Source organism: Channa argus, chromosome 19, assembly GCF_033026475.1.
Source record: "Channa argus isolate prfri chromosome 19, Channa argus male v1.0, whole genome shotgun sequence".
Taxonomy (NCBI): Eukaryota; Metazoa; Chordata; class Actinopteri; order Anabantiformes; family Channidae; genus Channa; species Channa argus.
In genome coordinates, this window is record NC_090215.1 from 5153071 (window position 1) to 5177721 (window position 24651).

The 24651-nt window shown below is 39.4% G+C and overlaps 1 protein-coding gene across 12 annotated transcripts in view; it reads left to right on the forward strand.

The window, feature by feature from the left end:
• The window catches only part of arhgap12b (Rho GTPase activating protein 12b), a 52960-nt gene that overhangs the window by 22879 nt on the left and 5430 nt on the right, over positions 1-24651 (forward strand). For 3 of the 12 annotated variants that reach the window (XM_067486450.1, XM_067486451.1, XM_067486452.1), the window contains exons 3-13: positions 17511-17783; positions 19140-19280; positions 19436-19516; positions 20035-20157; positions 21072-21146; positions 21589-21663; positions 22023-22084; positions 22170-22251; positions 22509-22631; positions 24137-24241; positions 24351-24449. In XM_067486450.1, the coding sequence (XP_067342551.1) occupies positions 17511-17783; positions 19140-19280; positions 19436-19516; positions 20035-20157; positions 21072-21146; positions 21589-21663; positions 22023-22084; positions 22170-22251; positions 22509-22631; positions 24137-24241; positions 24351-24449 (1239 nt within the window). Of the gene's footprint in view, positions 1-13237; positions 13493-17510; positions 17784-19139; positions 19281-19435; positions 19517-20034; positions 20158-21071; positions 21147-21588; positions 21664-22022; positions 22085-22169; positions 22252-22508; positions 22632-24136; positions 24242-24350; positions 24450-24651 lie in introns of those variants that run through there. The other 9 variants (XM_067486461.1, XM_067486453.1, XM_067486456.1 and 6 more) reach the window with 9 other exon arrangements.

A 24651-nucleotide genomic window follows, 5' to 3' on the forward strand; every position in this document is an offset into this window, starting at 1 on the left:
AGAGATGCAGCAACAAACTGTTTCTTTGATTTAACCATGTACTTCCCATGTGATTACTATTTGGTTATTTTTAGTTGTGAAAACTGGTACTTCTAAGTACTGTACAATTACCTGTTTTCAGTTTTATGCAATTTTATACTTACGTTCCATTTCAGAGGGTAATATACTTTTTACTTCACAATATGCTTTTAACGTATTTATTCTTAGCCTACTTGTTATATACATTTTAGTTATGTTTTCAATAGGTATGTGCATGAAAATTCAATTTATTATTTTAGGTACTTAATATAAAAATCTAAGTCTTTTTAGAGGGGTACTTATTAGAGACTTTTATTTTTTCGAATCAGAGCAGAACTGATGTTTAGACACTGTGTCCCCGTGCACTAAAACAGAATGCATAGGCAGGTTGGATTTATATCAGCAGTGGACCAGCAAAATGTTTTTGAAATGTTTGGGAAATTAACTAATATTGCTAATTCCTTACCCTTGTTGTAAATTTAGCTAACCTCTCATTTTTACCCAATTTTTCACCTCAATAAAATCCACAGCTATGAACAGGCTGCCACATGCAAATACCCATGTATGTCCTCTAAGCAGAACGCTAGGTTTAATTTAAATTTTTTAAGTATAAGTTTCTACTCTTCCCTATTTAAAAAACTAAACTAAACTGTTCCATTTGTCCTTTACTTGCTGTGTTTGCCTGTTGCCACACTACGGTCATCTTCTTTTCCTTTGGGCTGTTCCCTTTCAGGGTCACCGTAGCGAATCATGTGCCTCCATCTAACTCTGTCCTCTGCATCCTCTTCTGTCACACCAACTATCTTCATGTCCTCTCTCACTACATCCATAAATCTCCTCTTTGGTCTTCCTCTAGACCTCCAGCCTGTCACCTCCAACCTCAGCATCCTTCTACCGATATATTCACAATTTCTCCTCTGAACATGTCCAAACCACCTCAATCTGGCCTCTCTGAATTTATCTACACATATAACATGAGTTGTCCCTCTGATGTCCTCATTCCTGATCCTAAACATCCTCCTAACTCCTGAAGAGAACGTCAACACCTTAAGCTCTGCTACCTCCAGCTCTGCCTCATCTCTCTTCTTCAGTGCCACTCTCTCTATGACACAAAACATTGTTGGTCTCACCACTGTCTTGCACAACTTTCCTTTCATTCTCACTGATACTCCTTTATCACACAACACAACTGATCCTTTTCTCCACCTGTTCCACCCTGCTTGCACTCGCCTCTTCAGCTCTTTTCCACGCTCTCCGGTGCTCTGAACAGTTGATGCTTCTTCACCTCTGCTCCCTGTGACCTCAGCGTTCTTGGGTCCCTCTCATTCACACACATTTATTCTGTCTTGCTGCAGATAAACTTAATTCCTCTGTCCCTACTGTCAGTCCTACATTCATAGCTTTCCTCTTCTCTCTCGGTCGAGGAAGGTGTGTTCATAGCCAAACGGTAGCCCAATTTCCCCTGGCACCATGTAGGTTAACAGCACTGGTAGTGGCCATTGTTAACCACGACCGATTCGGTTTGGAAGTTGTGATTTGCATGTTTAATTTGGTATTTATCGGGATTTATCCAGACTTGGGACTGGCACAGGAAGACACTGACTTGTTCCCCCTTGTGGTTGCATTTGTTAGCACACCACAGTGCCACATTTAAATACGTTAGTAGTATAAACAACTAAAATATCAAGAGTCTGAGTGGGCGTTTTGCATAATGACTACTTTTATCCGATTTATTTATTTATTTTTTATTTAAATAGTAACAGTTTACTATATGTTGAAGTGTCCCTGGGCAAGACACTGAACCCCTAACAGCCCATTCCCCTCCCCAGCAGTGCAGTGCTGGTCCAAGCCCGTTAGAAATTGGGGAGGGTTGTGTCAGGAAGGGCATCCGGCGTAAAAACTATGCCAAATCAACATGTGGACAATGATCCGCTGTGGCAACTCTGAACTCACGGGATAAGCCGAAAGGACAAAAAAAAAAAAAAAAAAAAAAAACAGTTTACTAATTTAAGCATGTACATATCTGCATGAAATTAGAAAGAAGTGAGCTTACAGAACTGTAACTTCCTTCTCATCTTTGCTTGCAAGTACATCAGTGTGATGATGGCATAAAACTGAATGACCAGTAGACCATTTGTGGTCAAGTTGCATTAAAAAACCTGTAGGCTCCAGGTTTTGACAAGAAATAAAGGGCATTGAACATATCTCTGGTGCACGCTGAGTTTAACAGTGTTGAAATCCGAGACTAAATTTGTACAGTACATACTCCTGTCTAATTAAGAAATGCTGCAATAGTTTCAGTTTTAACATGGAACAAGTAAACATGAAGTTAAAGATCCTCATAGCTAAAATTCAAATAAAATCAATGTAACTCTTTTGATACAATTGTTAAATAATGTTTGTTATATACATTCTGTTTTAGGGTTGTGCGAGTTGTTTGCCCGCAGGGGTTCTGTCAAAGTTTAGCTGTCTGTTAGGGTTTTGTGTTACATAGGCGAGAAGAGGTTTTTCATATTCCTCTTAGCATCAAAAGGAGTCAATAACTGAATTAGAGAGATCATAAAAAGGATCTGACCTTTACTTAACTACATGAAAAATTCAGTGAATGGCCCACTGACAAACAGACTCAGCCATTGAACAGAGCTGATGCTGTGAGGTATGACAGTGCCTTCAAGTTGTGTGTCTACACACGTATGCGCAAACAAGTAAAACACGATTCAGGCTTTTCTTCAACATAGAATAGAAATACGTTATAGGTTTTTTTCTCCTGAGCCCTGTCATTGACAATCTTGAGAACAATGAAAAGAAAACCTGAAACAACAATATACAGACACTTCCAATATTCTCCAACAATAACAGACATCTTGGCTTAACCCCTTCCTCCCCACAGCTCTATGGTAACCACAGCTGTCAAATCTATTTCTAGTTCTTTTTCTTTTTGTCACACTGGTCCCTTTCCACTCATTTCTAGATGAGCCAAATAATTGTGACACAGCACACCTCTTTAACCCCTTCTTTCATTTCTTTCTGTTCCACATCTCAGTCAGTCTCAGCCAGTTGTTAGCTGCTCAAATGTAGTGACTACACATTGTTTTCTTCAGTACCAAGTGCTCTGGTTTCCCACGCTGTCTATGCACTTTATGTTGATCATCAGTAGCCTGCTGCCTGCTGCCATGATGCCCCCTGGGTCTTGTCTATTAAGGGCATCAATCCCACCCTAGCCCAGTCTGCAGGGCTTTCAGAGTTCTAATCAATCAAGGCCTCATTTTAAAGTGTCACTTCCCCCAAAATACAATTAAAATGTTCTTTCCCCTGATCTGCAAAAATATCTATTTTGCCATTGGTGAAATAAAAACACCCAAAAAGTATTTCATTGCTGCTATTACAACAAGATTATTGTAATTTAGACAATATGCCAATGCATACTAAAGTAGGTGCAGCACAGTGTTGGACTAAAAGGGTACTATCTGCAGTGTAATAAAGTATATGGTATCAGAAGTAAGTTTAGTATAGTTGAGCCCAGTTCAGTCTGTGCTATACACTAGAAACACTATATGTGTGGCTCTGGGATAAATTGTACCCTTTCATTTGCCCATTGAGACCTGCGATAGGTTACAGCACCCCCACAACCCTTTTCTAGTTTGTTTTTCTAGTGATGCTCTTGCATAAACCTCTTCAATCTGCGACTGTTGTCTGCTCTCTGTGGATTTAGTCTAATGCCAGATTCCATATGCAGTGCAGCCCTTTTGTCAGTATTGTACAACTGCAGTAAATCATTCACAACATGACTTAAGACTCTTCCAGTAGACACCCAATTTAAAACTGAAGTACGTAGTTTTTTTTTAAAATTTAAATATGCTGTTTTCTCAAAAATACCGTACATTTTTGCACATTTTACTCTTTTGTTGTTTTAATTCAAACTCAATTGATTACAAAAAGCAAAGTTTCTTTTTAAAAATGACAAAAGAAATTATCCATAAAGGCCAACCAGGGCTTCCTTTGTTTTTGTTCATGTTGTGTATTGTAAGGATAGTTAGATTAAGACGTGTGTGTGTGTGTGTGTGTGTGTGTGTGTGTTGTGTACTGATGATGTCATGTCTTACATCGCATGGCTGCCTTTTAATTCTTTGAAGTATGCCTTTAAAGTTTGTTTAACCAGTTGTCAAGAAAACAATGTATGTTATAGAATGATCTCTGGAGTTGATAGTCTTTGGACAACAGGACACAATTAACCCCTGCCTCTACAATATATGTTAGAAATAAAAGTATTTAGATTCTGTGCCTTGGCAATCCATATTGTGCTCATGTTCATCCCATTCAGCGCATGCTACTTCACCACCTGTGGCAAATTGGATTGTTTTATATCTTATATTCACCATAGCTCAGAAAGTTTCACAGCTGTGTATATGTCGTAACATAATTAATTCAGTGTGTCAGTACAAAACCAAAGCCTTGGTCAGAAAGGTGACAATGAACCCAAAATTAAGTAAAAGAACATGAGCAGCCACAATAAGAATTTTTAAATTTTTCAGATGAATGAACTGAGAAAGGGATATTTCCTCAGATCCAAGACTGAAATTGAAACTCATGCCAACAATAACTCTTGCTACCGAAGTCTTAAACAAAACACATTTTTCTGCTACCAGCTCCAACACATATGTTCTGTAGCTGACTGTGAACTTTGACCTCTCTGTAGGGTTTAGGTAGAAATTTCTCCAGCAGAGATTGATAAGCGTGTATTAATCCTTTAAAGTGTCCCAACTGAATCTGTGGTATTCTGTTGAAGGCACATGTGATCTTAGGGATTTAGGCAGTTAGGGTCGTAATATGATATTGAATATTGCATCCTGATGACGCCCCCCTGTTCCCACCTCTCATCTTAACAAGCCAATTCAGGCCAGGGTGGAACAAAGCCTACTCTGGAGGATATAAATAAGTTGCCCAGCCACTTTATTCAGACTGAAGAAGCTGCTTTCTAACCAAACAGAAAAAAGTCCAGTTGACATGATTCAATCTTCAGATAACCAAACCCGGCTGAATGACAATCAACAACAGGTGATCATTGTGTTATAAGTCAATAAAATGCTTTAATAACATGTGGAATATTTATCAGTGGAGACCACATGTGCGAGTTCTCTATTATCTAACATGTTATCTCAGCTCTGTTGTAGTTGGCTCTTGATATGTTTGCCGTCTGTACTGTGATGCGAGAAAGCTGATATGTTTTTATCACAGCCCCAGCTTGATGTGCTGATGTGTCTGCTGTGAGAAGGTTTCTGGGTCCTTAAAATTTACCAATTCACTTACTCAATTTTTTCTGTTATTTTTATTTATTAGCATTTTTGTATTATCCATAAAGTTAGATTTTATTGGAAATCATTATTTAGTAATAATCAAATTGGACTGCATGACAGAACTTTTACCAATTTGATCTTATGGAGCCACAGATGATTAAAAACAGACTTATGCATGCTGGCCAAACTGTAGGAGAAATAAAAACAGCAACATGCTTACAGCGGAAATGATTTCATCTGTCTAGCACAGGAAACACATTTCTGGATGTAAAAAAGTTTTTTTTTCCCTTGAAACAATATGTACTAGGAGAGAAAGTACTGATACTCTTTTCATTCCATACAGTAATATGTTGTCTGACAATGCTGCTTATTTATTTTCTTTCATACATGTATTATGTATGCAGTCTATCACAACCACAAAGGATCAGGAGAAGTCACATTGATGTTTCAAGATAACGTGTCCTTTAAGCAGAATTGGTGGCTTGGGCAAAAAAATGTGCTAGAGAATGAATGTTGCAGCTTTGTTGTGCTTTTATAGTGGAAGTGTTTTCTGGTAGGTCTGCTCAGGTTTGTTAGTAAAGAAAAGCATGCTTGGTGACACATATAGGCACACTTGGATAGATATTCTGATTTTAACCACAATTTAAACGTATCTTAATGTGGAGAGGTGCAGTCAAGTCTTCATACTCCCGAAGCCAAGCCTGGGAGCAGCGGACTCCTAAATCTGGCATTAGCTGAGACAGTGTACATAGTGAGAATGTAAGTAAAGGGCTGGGTGGAGCGTAACAAAGACGGGAGAGGAAAGGTGGGAGTATTGGTCTGCCTTTAGCATCACATAGTTCTAGCTTGATTTTCACAACTTGCATATTGGAGTTTTAATGTATGTTTGGTTATTGTCTTGTAGAGTCCTGATCTCAGTCCCTCTAGCATCTTCTAAAATGTTCATGGTGACAAATGGGACCTGTTAAAGCAACATATCACTGCATATTGTATCAGAATTACTTGTTTAACCATCCGATATGGGTGTCATGTTAAAGAGAGTTCGAGAGTCTCTTATACAGCAGAGGGACATGGGTCCCTCCCCTGCTTCCTCTCTCCTCCTGTCTTCTCCTTTGTCCTGAACCCCTCTGAGTATCTCTGTGTTACCACATAAACAGAGCAGATTAGCAGGGAGATTTGAATGAATATTAAAAACCAGCTCTTAACCACAGACACCTAAAGGACTAAAGAGAGTGTTAATGGGATTTTGGTTCATATGAGCTGGTTTCAGAGTATAATGAGCTGTCACAAAGCGTTTGTCAGCTTTTTATGATGTACTTTGTGTTTCCTGGTAACGTATTCAGCAATGTTCAATAAGATGTTTTGCATCCATCATTTTAAAATGTTACTTATACTTTTGTATTGTACTATCCTACAACCAAACGTGGATTTTAAACCATCAGTTAGTAGGACTGGGACAGGTTTCCTCTGTACCTAGAGATGTGATGTGAGTAGCTAATAGGCCTCCACACAAAATCAGTAACCACTCAAATATAGCTTTGGGGTTAATCTATGTAGGCTTCTGTTGATCTACAGTATGTGATGTGAAAGAACAGCTTTCTCTGTCCAGGTTCCAACCGAGCTGAGGCCGCACTAAAAGGTGAGGTAAAAACGGTACAGAAACTGATGTAATGTGACGTGCCAGAGACATGTCAATACAATCGCTGAAAAAACGTGAAACGAATGGTGCACCTGAAGAACTTTTGCCCATGTGAGATGCTCTCTGCATTTCCCGAGGTTTTTTTATTTGCTTATTTTTTAATTCTATAGCATATAAAAAGACTACTAGTAGCTACTAGCAGTAATACAAGCCACTCTACTCCATTACCTCAGCAACATGTTGGAATAACAGAAATGAAGGCAATGCATATGCATATTAAAAATTTGTAAACTGACTGCACATTTTGGTTGCCACCAACCACTTGTAATAAACACCTCAAAAATAAACCTGACAGTTGTTTAACCCAAGCCAAAATGTGATTGATGAATACAGACCCAAACAGAGTAACAACATAACTCTGGCAGGAGCTCCACCAATTAAAAAACAAGCACAATCACTTGTCAGTCTCCTCTTTGTCTCAAATGGTCCAACTTTGTTTACAGCAGATTGCAAATCCTTTTGGATCCATTTAAACATACAAACGCCTGACGTCTGCAGAGATAGAATTTGATGCTGCATGAACCTGTTAGAATTGATATAATGTCAAGTTAGCCTGGGCCAGGCCTTTGATAGCTAGAGGGTTTACTCCCAGGGTCGTGTCCAGCCAACCATTCAGCTTCCAGGGAAGGGAGCTAGTGTAATTAGCTCAAACCAATCACACTGAAGGAATTAGGGCAGGATTAGTCATTAACTTGGGGCTTAGCCGTCAGCTGTCAACCACAGAGGAGTCCTGTAAAGTCTGTAGCCGTGTGCTTACAGAATCCTGGAAAATAAAAATACTACAGATTTCTGCTGATGTGCTAATAGACATTTATAGCTGTGGTTTTGGCTATTTCCATTGCTCTTTGCATGTAGAGATATGAATGCTGTAGTACAGTTTGTGAGCATACAAGACTGAATGTAGACACCAATGCATTGACACCAAATAACCATTTTTTTCTTACCCCAAGTGTCATAATGTAATGTGTATTGTTTAATATCATCAGCACAGAGTGGACCCTCTGGTTTGTGCAGGGAGGGAAAACCTAATGGCTGTGAGTTGGAATGAGTCTTTTTATATGGCAAAGACTACTACTACTAAAATAAGTAAAAAGAGAGAATTGGCAATGCCAGTTCCATTAAGGAAATTGTTTTTCTTCCACCCTTTCCTCACGGTCTACCCCATTTAAACATGTCTGCAACTAAACAGTACAAATTGATGCTGCCAGGCTGCTGGCAGGTCATTTGACTTTTGCAGCTAGAATTCATTTTTCGGCCCCCTTCCCGTTCTGCCTTTTCTCTTAGGAGCATACGCATAATCCATCACATCCTGTTCTTCCTTTTTATTGGATGATTCTGTGGGTAACAGATTGAAGCACAGCACTGTTGTCTCATTCCACAAGTCTGGCTGTGTGTCTCACACATCGATCGTGGAAAACAGAGGCTGCTTGACTGTTGTGGTGCTTTTAGAGAGAGGAGTGTATCTGAGTCCAGGTTTGGGGTGTGAACTTTGACCCTACCGAGAAGAGAAACATAAAAATCTTTGTATAATATTGTGCACATGTTGAGTCTCTTTCACCCATATATTCCTTTTCTGTCAGTGTGTCTCAAAGTCCCAATTCAACTTTAATCTTTCAGCAGCTTGTCTTTGGAGAAGTTGGAGACAAGCTAAGCTAATGAGTTTGTTATCTTACCGTTAGCAAGTTGTACCCAAAGTCTTCCTTTCTCACAGATTTTATCGAACTGACTGGTAAATAAAATGGCAGGTATTTAGTAGACAGGCTACAGCCTTTACTAACTAAGCTCTCTGAGTATAGTCACCAGGCTACAAGAATCAGATATTTTGCAGATAAATATTTATTCCACTTTACCATTATTTCATGTGACCAGGCCATTAGAAGCTGTGTGTACACAGGCACCATGGTTCACTGAGTCAAGCACAGCAGAGCTTTCTGCCTACCTGTGGAGGTAGCGTGATATTGGGCATGCTACCAGAAAAGGTTTACGGGTACCAGTACACAAAGGCAGGATTGGACTTGGCACCTGATATTGGTATTGTCATCATTGTCTTTACCTACATATCCTGCAGTAACACATTTTGCGTCTGCATTATGCAACTTGTTACACAAATCATATAATACATAATGACAGAAAGAAGCTTATTCAAAACCACTACCTCTGCTTCTGTCTCATGAAAGTATGCATCTTCACATAAGTACTCTCACAGCTGTATTCTCTTTGCTCCACACAACTGGTAAAGCTCCAAGAATGTCTCCATATGATTTAGACATAGGATCAGGGATAAAAAGGAGATGCCTGACTGATACTGTATCAACTGCGATAGGTTTTATGCATCAACCTCAGTTTAACTCCAGATAGAGGCCCTAACCCTGTGATCTATTAGGTGTCAAATAACTATAAATGTGTTGTCCTAAAATTGTCCCTCAGTTGTTTGGGTTCCTTGCTCTAGTTAAACTCACTGGCACACTTAGAAGTACTGTAGAAGCTGTGGATCAGTACTGCCATAGTACTGGTTCTTGGCCAATGACAGCATCTCCCCATATGCACATGAGACTATACTTGGCTGCAGGCTTCCCCTGTCCTCAAAATTCTCCCTCTGCCTCCTATTCATTAACATTTCAAGAGGAAAATCTGATTGGAGAGGCAGTGTGTGGCACAGAAAACCCCTTCATTCACTCACACAAAAGGAATTAAAACAGCACAGATGGAGTATATAAAAGCCTCTGAAAATATGTAAAATATCATTTTGACACAAGAACCCTAACTCATCTAACGACTGCAGCTTGTTTTCAACACAAAGCATTCGCTCTGCTTATCTGGTAAAGTGCCCTCTTTTCTGCGCCTGTGAAATGTCTTGCTTTATCCAACCAGCAGCAGTTTCTATTACACCAGTTTATCTTTAGTGAGCTAGAGGTTTAACAGAAAGTGAATGTATTTCTACAGACACAAACGGACATTTATGCTGAGCTCTATCAGCTCAGGAGCGAAAGGTTAATTACTCACATCTCTGTCAGGTTGTGAGCCTTGCCGAATCCACTGATCCATGAAATAAAACAAGCTGTCGTTGTCCCGACATGTGAAAAGATGCTGACTCACTTTCATCCTGGGGTTTCATAGAATTATGCTTTCAGTAATAAATCCTGGTCATGTTTTGCTGCATCACTGAGTGGGTATTTTGAATTCCAGTAACATTTTCTCCACTTGCACTCCTCAATCTTTTTATTTTCTAACCAAGCTGAATATCAGGTCTTCTTTTAACACAGTCCATCTCACAACTGCAGTGGAAGGCTAGAAGTGGTTGCTAAGGGAAGTGATGAGCAGTGTATTTGATTGTAAGCAATCAAATACACTGATTGTATTACTGATTGTAATACAAGATTGTACGGGGGGGGAGGGTGATATGATGATGGAGGAATGTAGTCTGACTGGCACCCAGTGAAATGGAAATGTAGGTTAATGCCGTCATATGAACACAACCATTCTAGGAGCAGAGATGGACAGGGACATATGTGAGGAGGAAAAGAGCGAGTAATAGTTTGCCATGTGTGCAAAGAACACAGGTTTAGGGCGGGAAGAAGGAAGTGAAAGGCAGTTAGAGATGACACGTGGGGAAGAGGACAGCAGAGAAAGCTGAGAAGACTAAGAACAGAAAGAAAAAGAAAAGAAAAGAGACCAGGACTAGGCTGAGGTACTGATTGGAGAAGGCGTCCCACCCATCCACTCTCGCTTCTGACCATAGTTTATCTTCAAACACTGGGTGGAAGTCGCTTTGGTCGCAGATGCAACTCTTTGTCATAACTGTGGCACCTCTCCCTGCTCCTGCAGTATGTTTCCTCTAACCTGCTTTCATCTGATTCAATTGCACAATCACATTATGCAACACTGTTATAGTGGAAGTGCACATATGCTCTGAGGTGTGACATTGAAGCAAACAACCATTTGTGACAGAAAACCGATAGACCTTTTAAATTAACGCTGAATAATGATCATTCTGTGGCTTTTCTGTGCGGAGTTTGCATGTTCTCCTTGTGCTTTTGTGGGTTTCCTCTGGATACTCCCACAGTCCAAAGACATGCATAATAGAATAATTGGTAACTCTAACTTGCCCGTAGGCGTGAATGTGAGCCAAGCTAGTCCCGATCTGAACTTGGGTTTAATAGCTTCTGAAACCTCTTTTTTTTTAATATTGAAATTATGGGCTGCATTCAACATTGTGCATTTGACCCTTTGGTAACAGACAGCGGGACAATCGCACCCTCTTGTGTTTGTCCAAGTGTGCAGAGGTGTGACTCAACTTATCTCTCAACTGTCTTCTGTCATTCCTCATCTGTAAATACATGAGCAACGTGACAAATGCCTTTAAGAAGAGTCTGTCTGCTGGTATGTGCCTATATTTCTATTTTCAGTTCATGTCTGTGACCCAATGTTTCAAGCATTAAGACCTTTAAGAGCTCTGACAGTTTTGTACAATCAGAAGGTATGAGATTTGATGGAACATTCTCTCCTTTATCCACTTTATTTATACTGGCAGTAGTGGCAACAGTAGCAGCAGCAGTAGCATGGTGATTCAGCTGCAGTTTCTGACTAAGCTGCAGTAAAGCGACTGACTACCATTGCAGCCCTGACAGAGCTAACCACGAACGACACTGGAAATGTTTTTGTGCAGACTGTGTGTAGTGTGGCTTTGTGCGATCTGCTGCATGGAGTCTAATGAAGAGCAACATGGAGATGCTGCAGAGTTAGTTGCCATGTGTAAGGCTATAGAAACCCCTCCCCCTCATGCCAGTCTCCTCATGACCTGATACATTTGATGGAGACTCCCACTCTCTCACAAACGCTTCTACTCCCCATTCTTCCTTCCAACTTGTGAGCGACACCTAGTGGATGTAGGGAAGAGTTGCAGCCCCACCTGCCTGCTGCCCTCACTCTGACCTGCACTTCTTTACACACAGAATAATTTATAGTTTAAATTACAGCACACTGCGAGGCATAAGCATTATCTAGCGATTGTACAAGCACAGTGGGACAAGAGGCTTGTTTTACTGGAGGTGGGGGGAGAGCACAAACACTGTAGTATTGCTAACATTGTGAAATACTTAAACAATTAGCAATGTTCCATTCAACAGCACATAATCTCATTGCGCTCCTGTAGAAAGCCAGTTGTTTCCATTTTGCATTTAGCAACATGAATGTTTGAATCTCTGCTGCCCAGTGGGAGCTTTTCTATGTAGAGTTTGCATATTCTCCCTGTGTTTGTGTGGGTATCCTCTCACAAAAACATACATGTTAATTTAACCGGTGACTAAATTGGTCAAGTGTAAATGTGTGAATAGTTGTCTGTTTCTGTGTCAAAGCAGTGACAGATATTGGATTGTATTAGTTTGGTTTCCATTTCCATTTAGTCATTTAGTAGATGCTTTTATCCAAAGTGACTTACAAGTTTCCACCAACTATTGATCAAGGTGTCTGCTTCTGAATAAAAAGCAAAACAAAAGTTTTAGGCAAAAGAATCAAAACATGTTCCCTAAAAGGCCGCAATTTTCTTTTTGTTGAGTTGCTGTAAAACATTTCAGCAACATAGTTCAACCTCCAACTTTTATCAACCAAAGGAATTTCTATGAAATTTCTAGCACAGTGTTTTATAAGAAATTTACCTCAAAGAATGTACCCACCTTTATTACGATTAAAAAAAAAACATTATCAGCTGATGTATCATCTAAATAATTGTAAAACTCTTAAATACTGACTACAACACACAAAACAGTGTTGGATTCAGAAAATTCTGTGTTACAAAATCTGAATTGCCACAGCCAGCATTTATTCATTGGGTAAAGCTGTTTTGGGGTGTTTTTATCTTCCTTGCATCACTTTCTGTCTTTGTCTTCCTGTCACTGTCTCAATCTCTTTTCTTCTCCTACAGTTTTAGCAATTTTACTAATGCACGTAGAGATCAGTTGCTCGGGGGAAAGATGAGAGCAGAGCCAAGTCTTCGCACACTAGTGATCGGTGGTATTACCTTTCCTCAACACACTCAGCCTGTGTGTAGCAGTCAAGTTAAATATACAGCCTGGCCTGTGGTGAGATGGTCTTTGTCAAACTGGGCACTGACAGAAACACGCTGAAAGAGAAAGCACTGACCATTTGTATCTTTACTGTTTCCTGTTGCGTCACATGCGTTTTTGTAATCTCTTGGTTGTTTATGAGGCAGAAAGATCCGGTTCCCCTTTGCCTCTGGCACAGTCTGTCTCAAATTACCTCCTACCTTTAGCCGGACTTTTGCACTTTTAGAAGGTCAGGTTGAAAAGAAGAGTGGGAATGTGCATGTGTGTTTTTGAGGTGAAGCCATAGGGGCCATCACACGACCTGTCACACTTGGCGGCTGTCGTGCATCACTATGCGTCGTGCATTCAGCATATTCAGAGGTTACAGGAGAGCCGGGGAGGATGACGATGAGGTGTTCGTGTGCGGCCCAGGATGCAAGGTGACAATAGATAGGGAGCTGAGATGAGCCATATTGGACATGGAAATATGTGCCTATAATTGTTATTTTTACCATGTCCTGTATCTTTGTAATATGTCCACTCCTAGATGAATTTAGAACACGGCGTGTGCTGCTTTGCCAGAACAGATGGATTTGATGTCCTATAATTGTTATTTTCCTCAAACTGTTCATTTATAGTTTGACAGCTTTCCAACTGACACTGGCAGCTAATAACAGCTTTGTTCTTTTTAAACTGTTAATTTGGATTCCAGGTAGCATTAATAAGGTCCTAACAAATGTTTGCCTGTCTGAAACTAGCAGATACCATGTGATTGCTGTCTGCCAGTAAAACGCTTAATGCTGAGTTCAGTTAAACATTTAGAGAAGTGCCTCTGCTGCCTCCTGCTATTTCAGGCATGTGCTTGATTTCTGTTTTAGAATGGTGTACATTGCATATGGATCTTCTTTCTCATATAAAAGAGCAAGGCATTTATTTTCATTTTACATCACTAATATTTGAATTTGTCTGTTTTATTTCTTTTTACACTGATAAGCCACAATAATTAATCCACCTGGTGGCTTTATTGTTGTGCTGGACAGGGATCAACATGGAAAAAATGTAATTGCTGCCCATGGTGAAGATCTTGCGGTTAATCTGTCTATTTTTCTAAAGATACTGTATTTGTAAAGCCCATCTGACAATATCAGCTGTTTTTTGCCACTGATACTGTACAAGTATCAGTGTACCTTTTGGCTGATTGAGCTAATTCAGAAACAGTCAGAAGATAGTTTGTCACATTTCATCATTAGTAGCTCATTTAAAAGTGGTTTCTGAAAGCTATGTTTGTTAGCTGTAGATTTACCTAATGACAAAAGTGAAAGTTGTTTTATTCTCCCACCTTTGCACTGGACTTCTGAGGCTGTGACCCAATCCCCTCTTGCCCAGTTACACAGACAGTTGCCTTGGTACTGTAGATTGGTTTTGTTCTGACTGCAAGTAGGAACTATGGGACCGTAGTGGGACCTTACCTCTGGGGTCCAGCCAGTTCAGTTTAGCACAGGGAAAAATCCAATCAAGTGTTTTTCTGCATCAATTGGTCACAAATCTGTAATGACAACATTTACAGGATCTTTTTAAGATTTAGATATTGGTGACGTTATTATGTTATATTGGATATGTTTATTTTACAAGGATGCTGCAGTGTAAATTGCTGCAATGTAAGTTGTTGTGTAATGTCTTGGATGTACAGAATAAGACCTGTGACTGTATAAAAAAATTACTTTTATCCATTATGCGTTTTTTTTGGAGCTTGATCCATAATTTTTATGGATCAAGCTCCAAAAAAAACAGCCTCTGCTGAATCCATTTTGACAATTCTTATTAAAAAATGTATTCACTTTTTCTTAACTTTATGAGGATGCAGTACTTAATAGCCAAAGTAGCAATAGTTTAAATTAATGCTTTTAAATAAATATTATGAGATTTATTGCTTGTGACTTCTAATGAACGTGCGTTCTCTTGTATAGTAACAAGCTTTGTGCACAGTACACTCTGTCAAAATTCTGGTTAAACTACTGTTTAAGTGAAAGTGGAGACAATCTTTTGGTTTAAAATGGTTAAAAATGACCCTGGATGCAGTTTGGTTTGTCTGGACTGAGAGGAACATGAATATGACCTCACCCTCACTCTGACCATGCTCAGACATCTACATTTAGACTTGATTATTACCACATTATTCCCTAAAAACCCAATTAAATCTTCAGCACACTGGGTGCAATGTGGTTGTGACTAATGAGTCTGAACCCAAGTTAGACTGAGTTCATCTCTCAGTGGTTTGCCACCATGCTCAAGCACTGGCCTGAAACTGAGAAACAGCAGGTAAACCAAACTAGAAACTGCAGGAGACCACTGAAACCATGCCTCTAACTCTGCATGTGTGCAGGATATTAAATAATAATTTATGTGGAAATATTCCTTCTTTTCCAAGATCTGCAGGAAGTCCCATCTGCGTCTTGAAAACAGTTCAAACACTTCGACTGAAGTGTGTTTCCTCCCCACATTCCTCACCTGTGACAAACAGTGAAGAGGTGTGGTGCTGGCACAGCCTCTGATATTTAATTTTGTTCAGCCTTGGCAGTTACCTGCTTTGTGTTTTTAAACCGTGTCTGATTCTGGAACTTCTCTAAAAGAGACAAAATGCTGGCATCAGTCTCAGAGACACACTAATGCTCCAAAACCCTAAATATTTTCAGAGGTATTCTACGCTGCGTTAAATACTCAGAGCCGTAGCCATGGAAACATAGCTTTCTGGCCTTAGTGGAGTGACCTTTGGATGCTGCCAAGCCTTCAAAGACTTTAAAAACTGTCTTTGAAGTGTGCCTGCATTAACACTACAGGGCCACATTTGTGATGGTGTTTATGTCATTGACTGTGGTCAGATGTTAGGAGGGAAAATTGCAGAAAACTGTGCTCTCACAAAAGAGCAGTTGAATGCTATGAGATAACTTCCTACCTCATCAACACTTCACACTAGTCATAGTGTGTTGCTTCATTTTATATTTATTTTATTTTATATTTATTTTAACAGACCTTTTCTACATTTTAATGTTGATGGTTGTTGAGATTCGAGATGGGGTTTGTTTGATACAATCTCAATGGAAATTGAGAGTACTTGAGTATAAAGTACTTTTATTTCACTGCAGTAACAAAACTAAGAATCTAGCTTCAAGTGATTTAAGGAGGAATTATCTTCACAGCTATAGAAACTATCACTCAGAATATTTAATGTTGTGGTGGAGAGTGGTCAGGATGGTTACTGTTTTGCCACCTGTCGATTGTGGCCAGTGTAACATTTTCTCTTGCTGACCCCTGTTCACCAAAACATTGAAACCCCCAGGTGGGTTTAATGCTGTGAGTGATCTACGTAAATACCAAATGCTGTGCACTTTCTGTAGTACTGTAGTTTGGACTCTCTTTTTTTCACTGCGCTGACAAACAGTAAGCATGTGGTCACTGTGAGCTGTGCTGCAGCCGTAGAAGCTAAAATAATGGTTCACAGTGGGGGAAAAAAAAGAGTTCTGCTTTGGAATTCACTCAATATAACGTGTTCCAGTGGTTGGCTGTCGGTGAACATTTGCCTTTCTAAGGTTTTTCATTTAATGTTGGACGGAAGAGGAATATTTAAACAAAATACTTTGACTTACATTGCCTTTGGTTGTGAGTCCTTTCTATTTTTTAATCATTTTGTAGTTTGTTAGTCTTTTCACATATTGTCTTCTTAGTCTTTTCTGTTCTCTTTTTACTTTTCTTCTTCCTATTAAGTGCTTGGAAACTTCGCTTTTCCATGTGCTATTTAATACAGTTTGCATGCTCATATAACACATTTTTAATTTTAGTTACATTTTCCTCTGGTCTTCTATTCTTCTCTGGTCTAGTAAACAAGTAGTTTAATTATACTGACTCCATCTGATTTTAGGACCTGATTAGAATCAGACTAATGGTTTTAAAGTGTCTGCAAACCACATGTGGTATGATTTGTTGAGCAGCTGCATCCTGTCGTGCAGACTGTCAAGAGAGACTTGTAACTCACCACCACCTCACACTCAAACATTGCATCTGTGTACTGTACATAAAGTCTGTGTCACTGCAGCTTGTGATTTTAACTTGCAACAACAAATAGAACGTAAACCAAGCTGAACTATGGTTGAAACCAGGATGTGATTGCTGCTAGTTTGTATGCTTTGTTAGCAACAACATTCCAGCTAATAGTTTGATCTCAGCAGAGTCTGGAAGATTTTCAGGATTCAGGTTATGGAATTCCTGGAATAAAATTTTATTTCCAGAAGAAAGTTAAATTTAACTTAAGTTTAATTTTCAGAAGAAAGTTAAATTTTATTCCAGGAAGATCAGGAAAAATAGACTTTTGAAGTCGTAAATAAAATAACAGCATGAACAAATAAACTGGACATCTGATTACTGATCTCACATACTCTCAATTTTTCTCTCTTCCTCCTTCAGACAACATCACCTACAGGCCAGGGCCGGTCCAACTCTCCTGTCTACACCAATCTCCAGGAGCTAAAGATCTCACAGTCCAGTATGCCACCTGTGCCCTCTAGCTCTCCTCTCCATATCCTGGGTGACTGGGAAACTCATAAAGACCTAAGTGGAAGACATTTCTACTACAACCGAGCAACTGGAGAGCGGACCTGGAAGCCACCACGCACCAGGGACACCAGTGGCAGCATCAGTAGTATTCGGGGAGACAGCCAGGGAACAGTGGAAATTGAGGTGAGAAATGCTAGAGCCAATTTCTCATTGTGGTCTTGCATGGTATGGTCATAAGAAGCCCCAGTTGGCTTCTGGTTCTAAATATGAACAGACCATTTAGAAAACTATAACTTTTCCACCAACAACGGGTAGGTCACAGGCTGAAGCACAGGATTAAGGTAGTTTTTAAGTAGAGAAAAGTCTAAGCTGAAACGTCAGTTGTGGAGGAACCAATCGCCTTGTAAATGAACTATCTGTCAGTTGCTGTAAAATAAACAGGCTGTTTTGAAGGTGAGGTGGACCTCAAAGCACTTTTAAAATGGTGCTGTGGTCAGTGCTGGTAGGGTGCCTTTGATACGGGGAAGTCAGGGTTTCCTGTTGGGTAAAATTTCCAGCGTATCTATCCCACACTGCCCTCAGCTGGTGTTTTATTTATAGTGTGGTGCATTGCAAGGGAGACTAAAGAGATTAAGGATCACTAATTATATATATTATTATTCTTGGAATATAATGAAAGCTGAATTAATGAATCAAAAGAAAATGAAATGAAAACATCAGCCTGGTTCTAACCAGTTCATCATATGGACTACTGAATGTAGACAATACTTACATTCAATGCTTTTTAAGGCCAATCCTTCACTCAATTTCAATTTATTCTTGTTAGCTACTCCCCTACATTTATTTTTTAGGGTCAATTAATAAAAATACTGCTATGAGTTTTCAATGCAGTTGCTTGCAAGACACCACTCTTCTGCCTGTGTGCTAAATACTGCATAAAGCTAAAGACAGCAGCTTGTTAGTTTAGCTTGTGTCCTGGTTCATATAATCTCTACAATAACTGAAGTGTAAAAACACCAGGCACTACCAGGCTAATGTTGGCTGTTTCCAGTTTTTGTGTCAAGCTACCTGCTGCTGGCTGTACCTTTTATATTAGAAACTCTTAAGAAACAGTAAAGAGTGTTTTCCAAGTGCAAATCTATTCCCATCTTATTTGTGAAAAAAATAGTAATGTTATAAACTCTATATATGTCAAATTAAACTATTAGTTGTATAAATGAATATAGTGTCTTGGTATAGACAGTAGTAAGTTATTATGAAACAGAAGTACTTGAATCTAATTAAAATTCTAACAAAATAATTAGTTAATGTAGTTAGTTAATGTCAGTGCAATGTAACAGCAGCACAAACTAATCTTTTCCAAACAATCATACAGAATGTATTAAAATAGACTGCATCAATGTAGGTAAGGTAACCCTACGAAACTCCCTTAAGAGTACGAGTGAAAGTGGTGTATATTTTAAAGAGTATGCTAGTATTACTTTTTTAAACAATGCATTTTCAAGGTTTCTGTCTTTGTATCTTGTCTGTGTTCCACAGCCATTGTCTTCAGAGGAAAACTGCCACAGCACCCACTCCAGTCAGTCCGACAGCCAGTACGGGTCACCACCTAGAGGCTGGTCTGAGGAGCTGGATGAGCATGGACACACTCTTTACGTGTCTGAATACACACAAGAAAAGGTGCAACCTGGTTTTTTTTTGCGTGTGTTTTTTTTGTATTTGAAAAGTTAAGGTCAACTTTTCCAGTCACCTCTACTATTTGTGTCAATATCATACATGCTTATTTATTTCTTGGGTGCATGTTTGTGCATGTTCACTCCTGTTATTGTTTGCAGTGGATAAAGCATGTGGACGAACAAGGCCGGCCCTACTACTACAGCGCTGATGGATCCAGGTCTGAATGGGAACTTCCTAAGGTAATATTACCTCACAAGTAATACATGTCAACATTTACCTTCAATTTCGAATCAGTAATGCCTATAGTAAAGAAAATTCCCTCTTTTGAAAAGAAAAATCTTTTTAAATTACATTGCAAACACTACCCAGTAACACACTTTAGTTTGTGGCTCCTACTCCTCCCTGACTTGTAGTCTTAAGACTGGTCCCGTTTATTTAAGTGGATGAGTGTCTTAGGAGCTCTTACAGGAGCCAAGTTTGAGTTTAACCTTGTGTGACGAACTATTAGTGGCTGTCTATCACCTAATCTGGAGGCTTTAGAGCCGGTCAGAATAGACTCTTCCATTCTCAGAATGAATGGACAGTAGTGTGGATCCCACTGTTGACTTTGGAAGACAATGCTGGAGCTGTAGGAAAAGTCCTCCTGTCCAATGGTGCTGTGGACAGTAAAAGGAGAGGTAGGGGAGATAAAGAATACTAAAGGGTCGGTTAAAGTACTTGTGTATTACTAAACTTTAGCTCTCCTCTGTCTTTGCAGTATAATATCTCCCCTCAGACCAGTGAGGTTCCCAAGAGTCGCAGTCTGGAAAGGAAGCAGCAGGATCCCATTGTCCTCACCAAGTGGAGACACAGCACCTATGTGTTAGAACTCAATGACAAGGTAAGATGTAAAGACACCTAACTCTGTATTAACAAATAATCTAAATCTCGCAAATACTGTGGTCACACAGACGTTCTTTGTGTTTTGAGTGGTCTGGAAACAGGCACTTCTGTTGCTGCAGGTTGTTTGGCAAGCTTTTTGTGTGGCCTTTTAATTACCTGTGTTATTAACAGTGTGTTTAATCCCCAAGTTTACAGATCAATAGACAAGTGCTTTCCTTGGCTTATTCTGTCTCTAGAAAGGTAGTGAATTGTTCTGTTTAGAAATGTGTTTTAAATAACCAGGTTCTTGTGATTGCTGTTCCCACACAGTAAAAACTTAATTTAAACAATTGAACTTGAATTACCCAAAAACAGCATAATTCAAAGCAGCAAAAGCAGAGATATCCTTTCCTTATGGAGTATGGGTCAAGCTCCAAAGACACCCAGACTTCCCCTAATGTATCTGATCACATTTTTGCTGTCCACACACTGTATGTCCATTCAAAATCAAAACAAAACTGTCTAATTAAGATTTTTTTTTTTTTTTTTATTGTGACATCTGTCAAAGTGTATTTTGCACTGCATTAGCTTACTAAATGATATGTTTAGGTAACACTTTGGTGTTTAACTGGCCAGATAATACACAAAAGCTATGGTAGCACGTTGTTAGCAACAGATTGACAAGATCGTGAGGCCATAAATGAGTGTGGATCTAATCATCAGTTGAAAAACATGAGTGTGACACTTTTATCATGTTTTGCCTTTACTCTAATAATCTGACGCAAAATGTTCAATGCAGTGAAAACCATGTAATGGCATGTAGTAGAAACATTAAACATTGAAATAATCTTTTCGATTTTTTATTATGTATTTTCAAGTGTTATTGTAGCAACAAAATTATTGAAGGCTGATTCTGTGGTGATTGTGTTGCAGTTCTTGTTCAAACTCTGGCAGTTCGCTTCAGACCTGCACACAAGGAGATTTCACCTCTCTCTTTACCAAGATAATGTTGGTACCACACAGAGCCTCTCCTCCGCAGTCCTTTCTCTAATCAGCACAAGATCCATGTTGATTCATTGTCAATGTTTCTAAAAAGCTTTGTTAAATTTCTGTGTAACGAGCGTTTACTCAAAGACTTGTTTTGTATTGCGTGTTGTAAATGCAGTTGCAGGAAAACGGGCTGAAAGCAACACCTCAGAATGAATCACCCCCTCTGAATCAGAACATTATACATAAAAGCTCAATTGCATGCTTGTAACCAAAATCCTAACTTGCTTTTCCCGTAATCTTTATCTTTCATGAACTTAACATGTAGCACAATCTTATGATTGTATTCCAGGTTCTTGATCCACTTTCTTCTTCTCACTAACATCAGACTGACTCTCTTCATGTGTCTTGTAGTTAGCTGATAGTTATTAGAAACTCATCATCTTGTGCCTCTTGTTGGTAGGAGTGTGCTCCGGTGCCCAAGCAGAGCTCTCCCGACTCTGACTCCTGCCCCTCATCTCCTAAGCACCCCTCAACTGTTAGTATCCCAGCTCACACTGCACTGCACTACATTCATCATCATCGTCATCCTGCATGTCATCTTCTTAACTGCCATCTCCTGCATGCCACATCTTACACCTAACCGTGTCACATCTAACACAATGCCACAAAAACCACCTAAACTACCTGTGTTAGGTGCAGCTAATTCAACACTTAGCAGCAGTTTTAGGGTGCCCTCTGCTGATGAGACATTGACATAACATGTTCGAGCACGGCCACTTACACCCTTGAAACACTGGCCATTTGCATCTCGAGCTTTTGTGGATGTGAATGTGTGTATGTTTTATTACTTGTGTTCTAGCAGGTTCTTATTTCCATCTTTGTCTTCTACCTCAGCCTTCAGAGAAGTGTGGCGTCCTCAATGTCACCAAAATCACAGAGAATGGAAAGAAAGTCAGGTAAAGATGTATTATCAAAGGCAGAATAAATGCTTAAGACTCTTTAGTGAAAGCAGAGATTCATCTCGTCTTTGTCCGACCACAGGAAGAACTGGACCTCATCATGGACGGTGCTGCAGGGTTCCTCACTGCTCTTTGCCAAGGGGCAAGGGGGCAGCACTAGCTGGGTATGTATCCCATCAGCCCAAAGAGCTCCTGCTTAATACAAAGCTTTTGAGCTAGATTAGCATTCCATTCATCTGTTATTCTGTCTTCCTCAATTCTGCACTCACTGTCTTCATCGTCAACTGTGCCGTGAACTTTGTCATTCTTTTTCTTTTCTTTTTTTTCTTCTCTCCTCTCATCCTCCGCTACCTTTCCTTTTCTCACCCCTTTTCTTCTCCTCTCCTCTTCTCTCCTTCGCTCTCTTCTCCTCTCCCTGAAGTCCTACTACCGCAGCGGCTCCATCCCAGAGCTGCTCCTCACTCTCCTTAGTAACTGGAAGCGCTCAGTCAAGCCTCGTCCTGCTGTGGCCTTTGTGAACTGTAGGCCTGTGCAGGCTGCTGCTGTATGTCCCTTTTCTCTGCATGTGTTGCTGCTCCTGCCTCACTTTAATTCCTTTATTCAATCCCTGATTTGGCTGATCAGAAGACTAATGCTTGTGTGTATGTGAACCTTAATTCAGCTGAGCCAAGTGAAAAATGAAGTACTAATTATTATCAAATCCATCCGTGGACTTGTGAAACCATAGGGTTAGTGGTTTAATTCCTGGTTCCTCTACTTTTTAAAGTGACGAGACACAGAACCACCAAGTAATAGCACCTTGAATGTAGCAGCTGTCGGCAACAATTTCTTCATAGGATCAACAAAGTAAATAAGTAAATAAGATTAAAAAACACAGGTACAGAAACTAGTCAGTTAGTTAAATATCATGGAGCAATGTTAACTTTGAAATATTGGTAATGTAGCTGTCTGTCTGCTGGATGAACAAACAGGCAATGGTTTACTGTGGTGATATTTCAGTGTTGTGTTTACACAAAAGTAAATGTATTACTTTAAGTGGCATTAAATAAGTTAATGCAGGTTTAAGTGGGATAGAATTATATTAAATAAATTAATTTTATTGGTGGACATTTTCACCAAGGCTTATTAATTTGATTAGGCAAGAAAATGTGTGAATATACGGAGATGGACAAGGAAAGTCATTCAATAGTCAGCTTGGGAAAGTGTGGCTTTTAAACCCCTAGGCTACAAAACTCAGACACTTATTATAAAGCATTTCAGTTTTGACTAATTTTTAAAGCTGAGTGTGATAACTTGTGAGAGTAACAAAACACACTCATCTGCAACTTGTTGCACTTTGACATTTGACAAAAAAAGTTAAAACACAAGCAGATGGGTAACAGTAAATATTCTGTGGCTAACCTGAACTCACAGGATAAGCCGAGAGGACAAAAAAAATTAACTATATATAGACTAGGGTCCAAACATGTAAGTAGTTTCATGTAAACCTAGAATTATTAAGAGGTTTTGTGGATTTCTCAAAACAATAGGTTCTGACATGTAAAATGAAGAAGAAACACAACTCCTCATCAGAAAACAAAGCTAAGCAAATTTATGCCATTTTCTATGTGGTCTCACTCTCAAGTTCGGACTGCACCCTACATTTATCAGTACCACAAAAATTATAATATTCTCTGGTCCACTATAGTTTAATTTTTATGTCTAAGAATCTAACAAACGTTTGTGTATTAATATGCATTAACAGTGATTTTGCCTTTCTTGTAACACAATACTAAAGGGAGTCTGTATCAGTAAACAGTCCAAAAATGTGTCATGAAATGTAACAATTTTCCCTGTTTCAACCAGCAGTGCAGTAGATTTAACAGTGTGTTTAAACACAAGTGATAAAGATGTTGAGCAGAAAATTATATATAAATTACAGTTTTTTGGAAATGGAACTAATGTCTTGTTGTTTTTTAGTATTAACATGTGTTCTTTATGCCTACCATAAATAATGTGGCCTTGTTTTAGCATCATTGTGTCAGATTCACACTATATCCTTGATTTCAGAAGTTTGGCAGCAACCAGTCAAAGCCCGAGTTCACCATTGACCTGCGAGGGGCGTCTGTGGAGTGGGCCTCCAAGGACAAGTCCAGCAAGAAACATGTCATAGAGGTATCTGCTGTCAAGTTTTACTGCAGAGCAGTCATCACTATAGATATTTGTAAGCAGTAATGTTGGACAAAGCACAATCCTAAAGTAAACCTGACTTGTCATCTCCCAGCTGAAGACCCGTCAGGGGACAGAGCTGCTTATCCAGTCAGAGATCGACAGCGTGATCAATGACTGGTACCGGGCCCTCACAGAGACCATCAATACACATGTGAGGACACACATTTTGTATTCATGTTTACTTTCATTAGTTAAACCTTTGAGCAACGCCGTCTTTGACCTGCACACTGATTTATTTTGTTAGTGCAAACCACAGAAAGAAAATAGAAATAGCTGAATTTCACAGTTCCAGTCTAATAAAAATCACCTTCCTCTAGTTAATGTTACCTGAGCTCAAACCATGATCACACAAA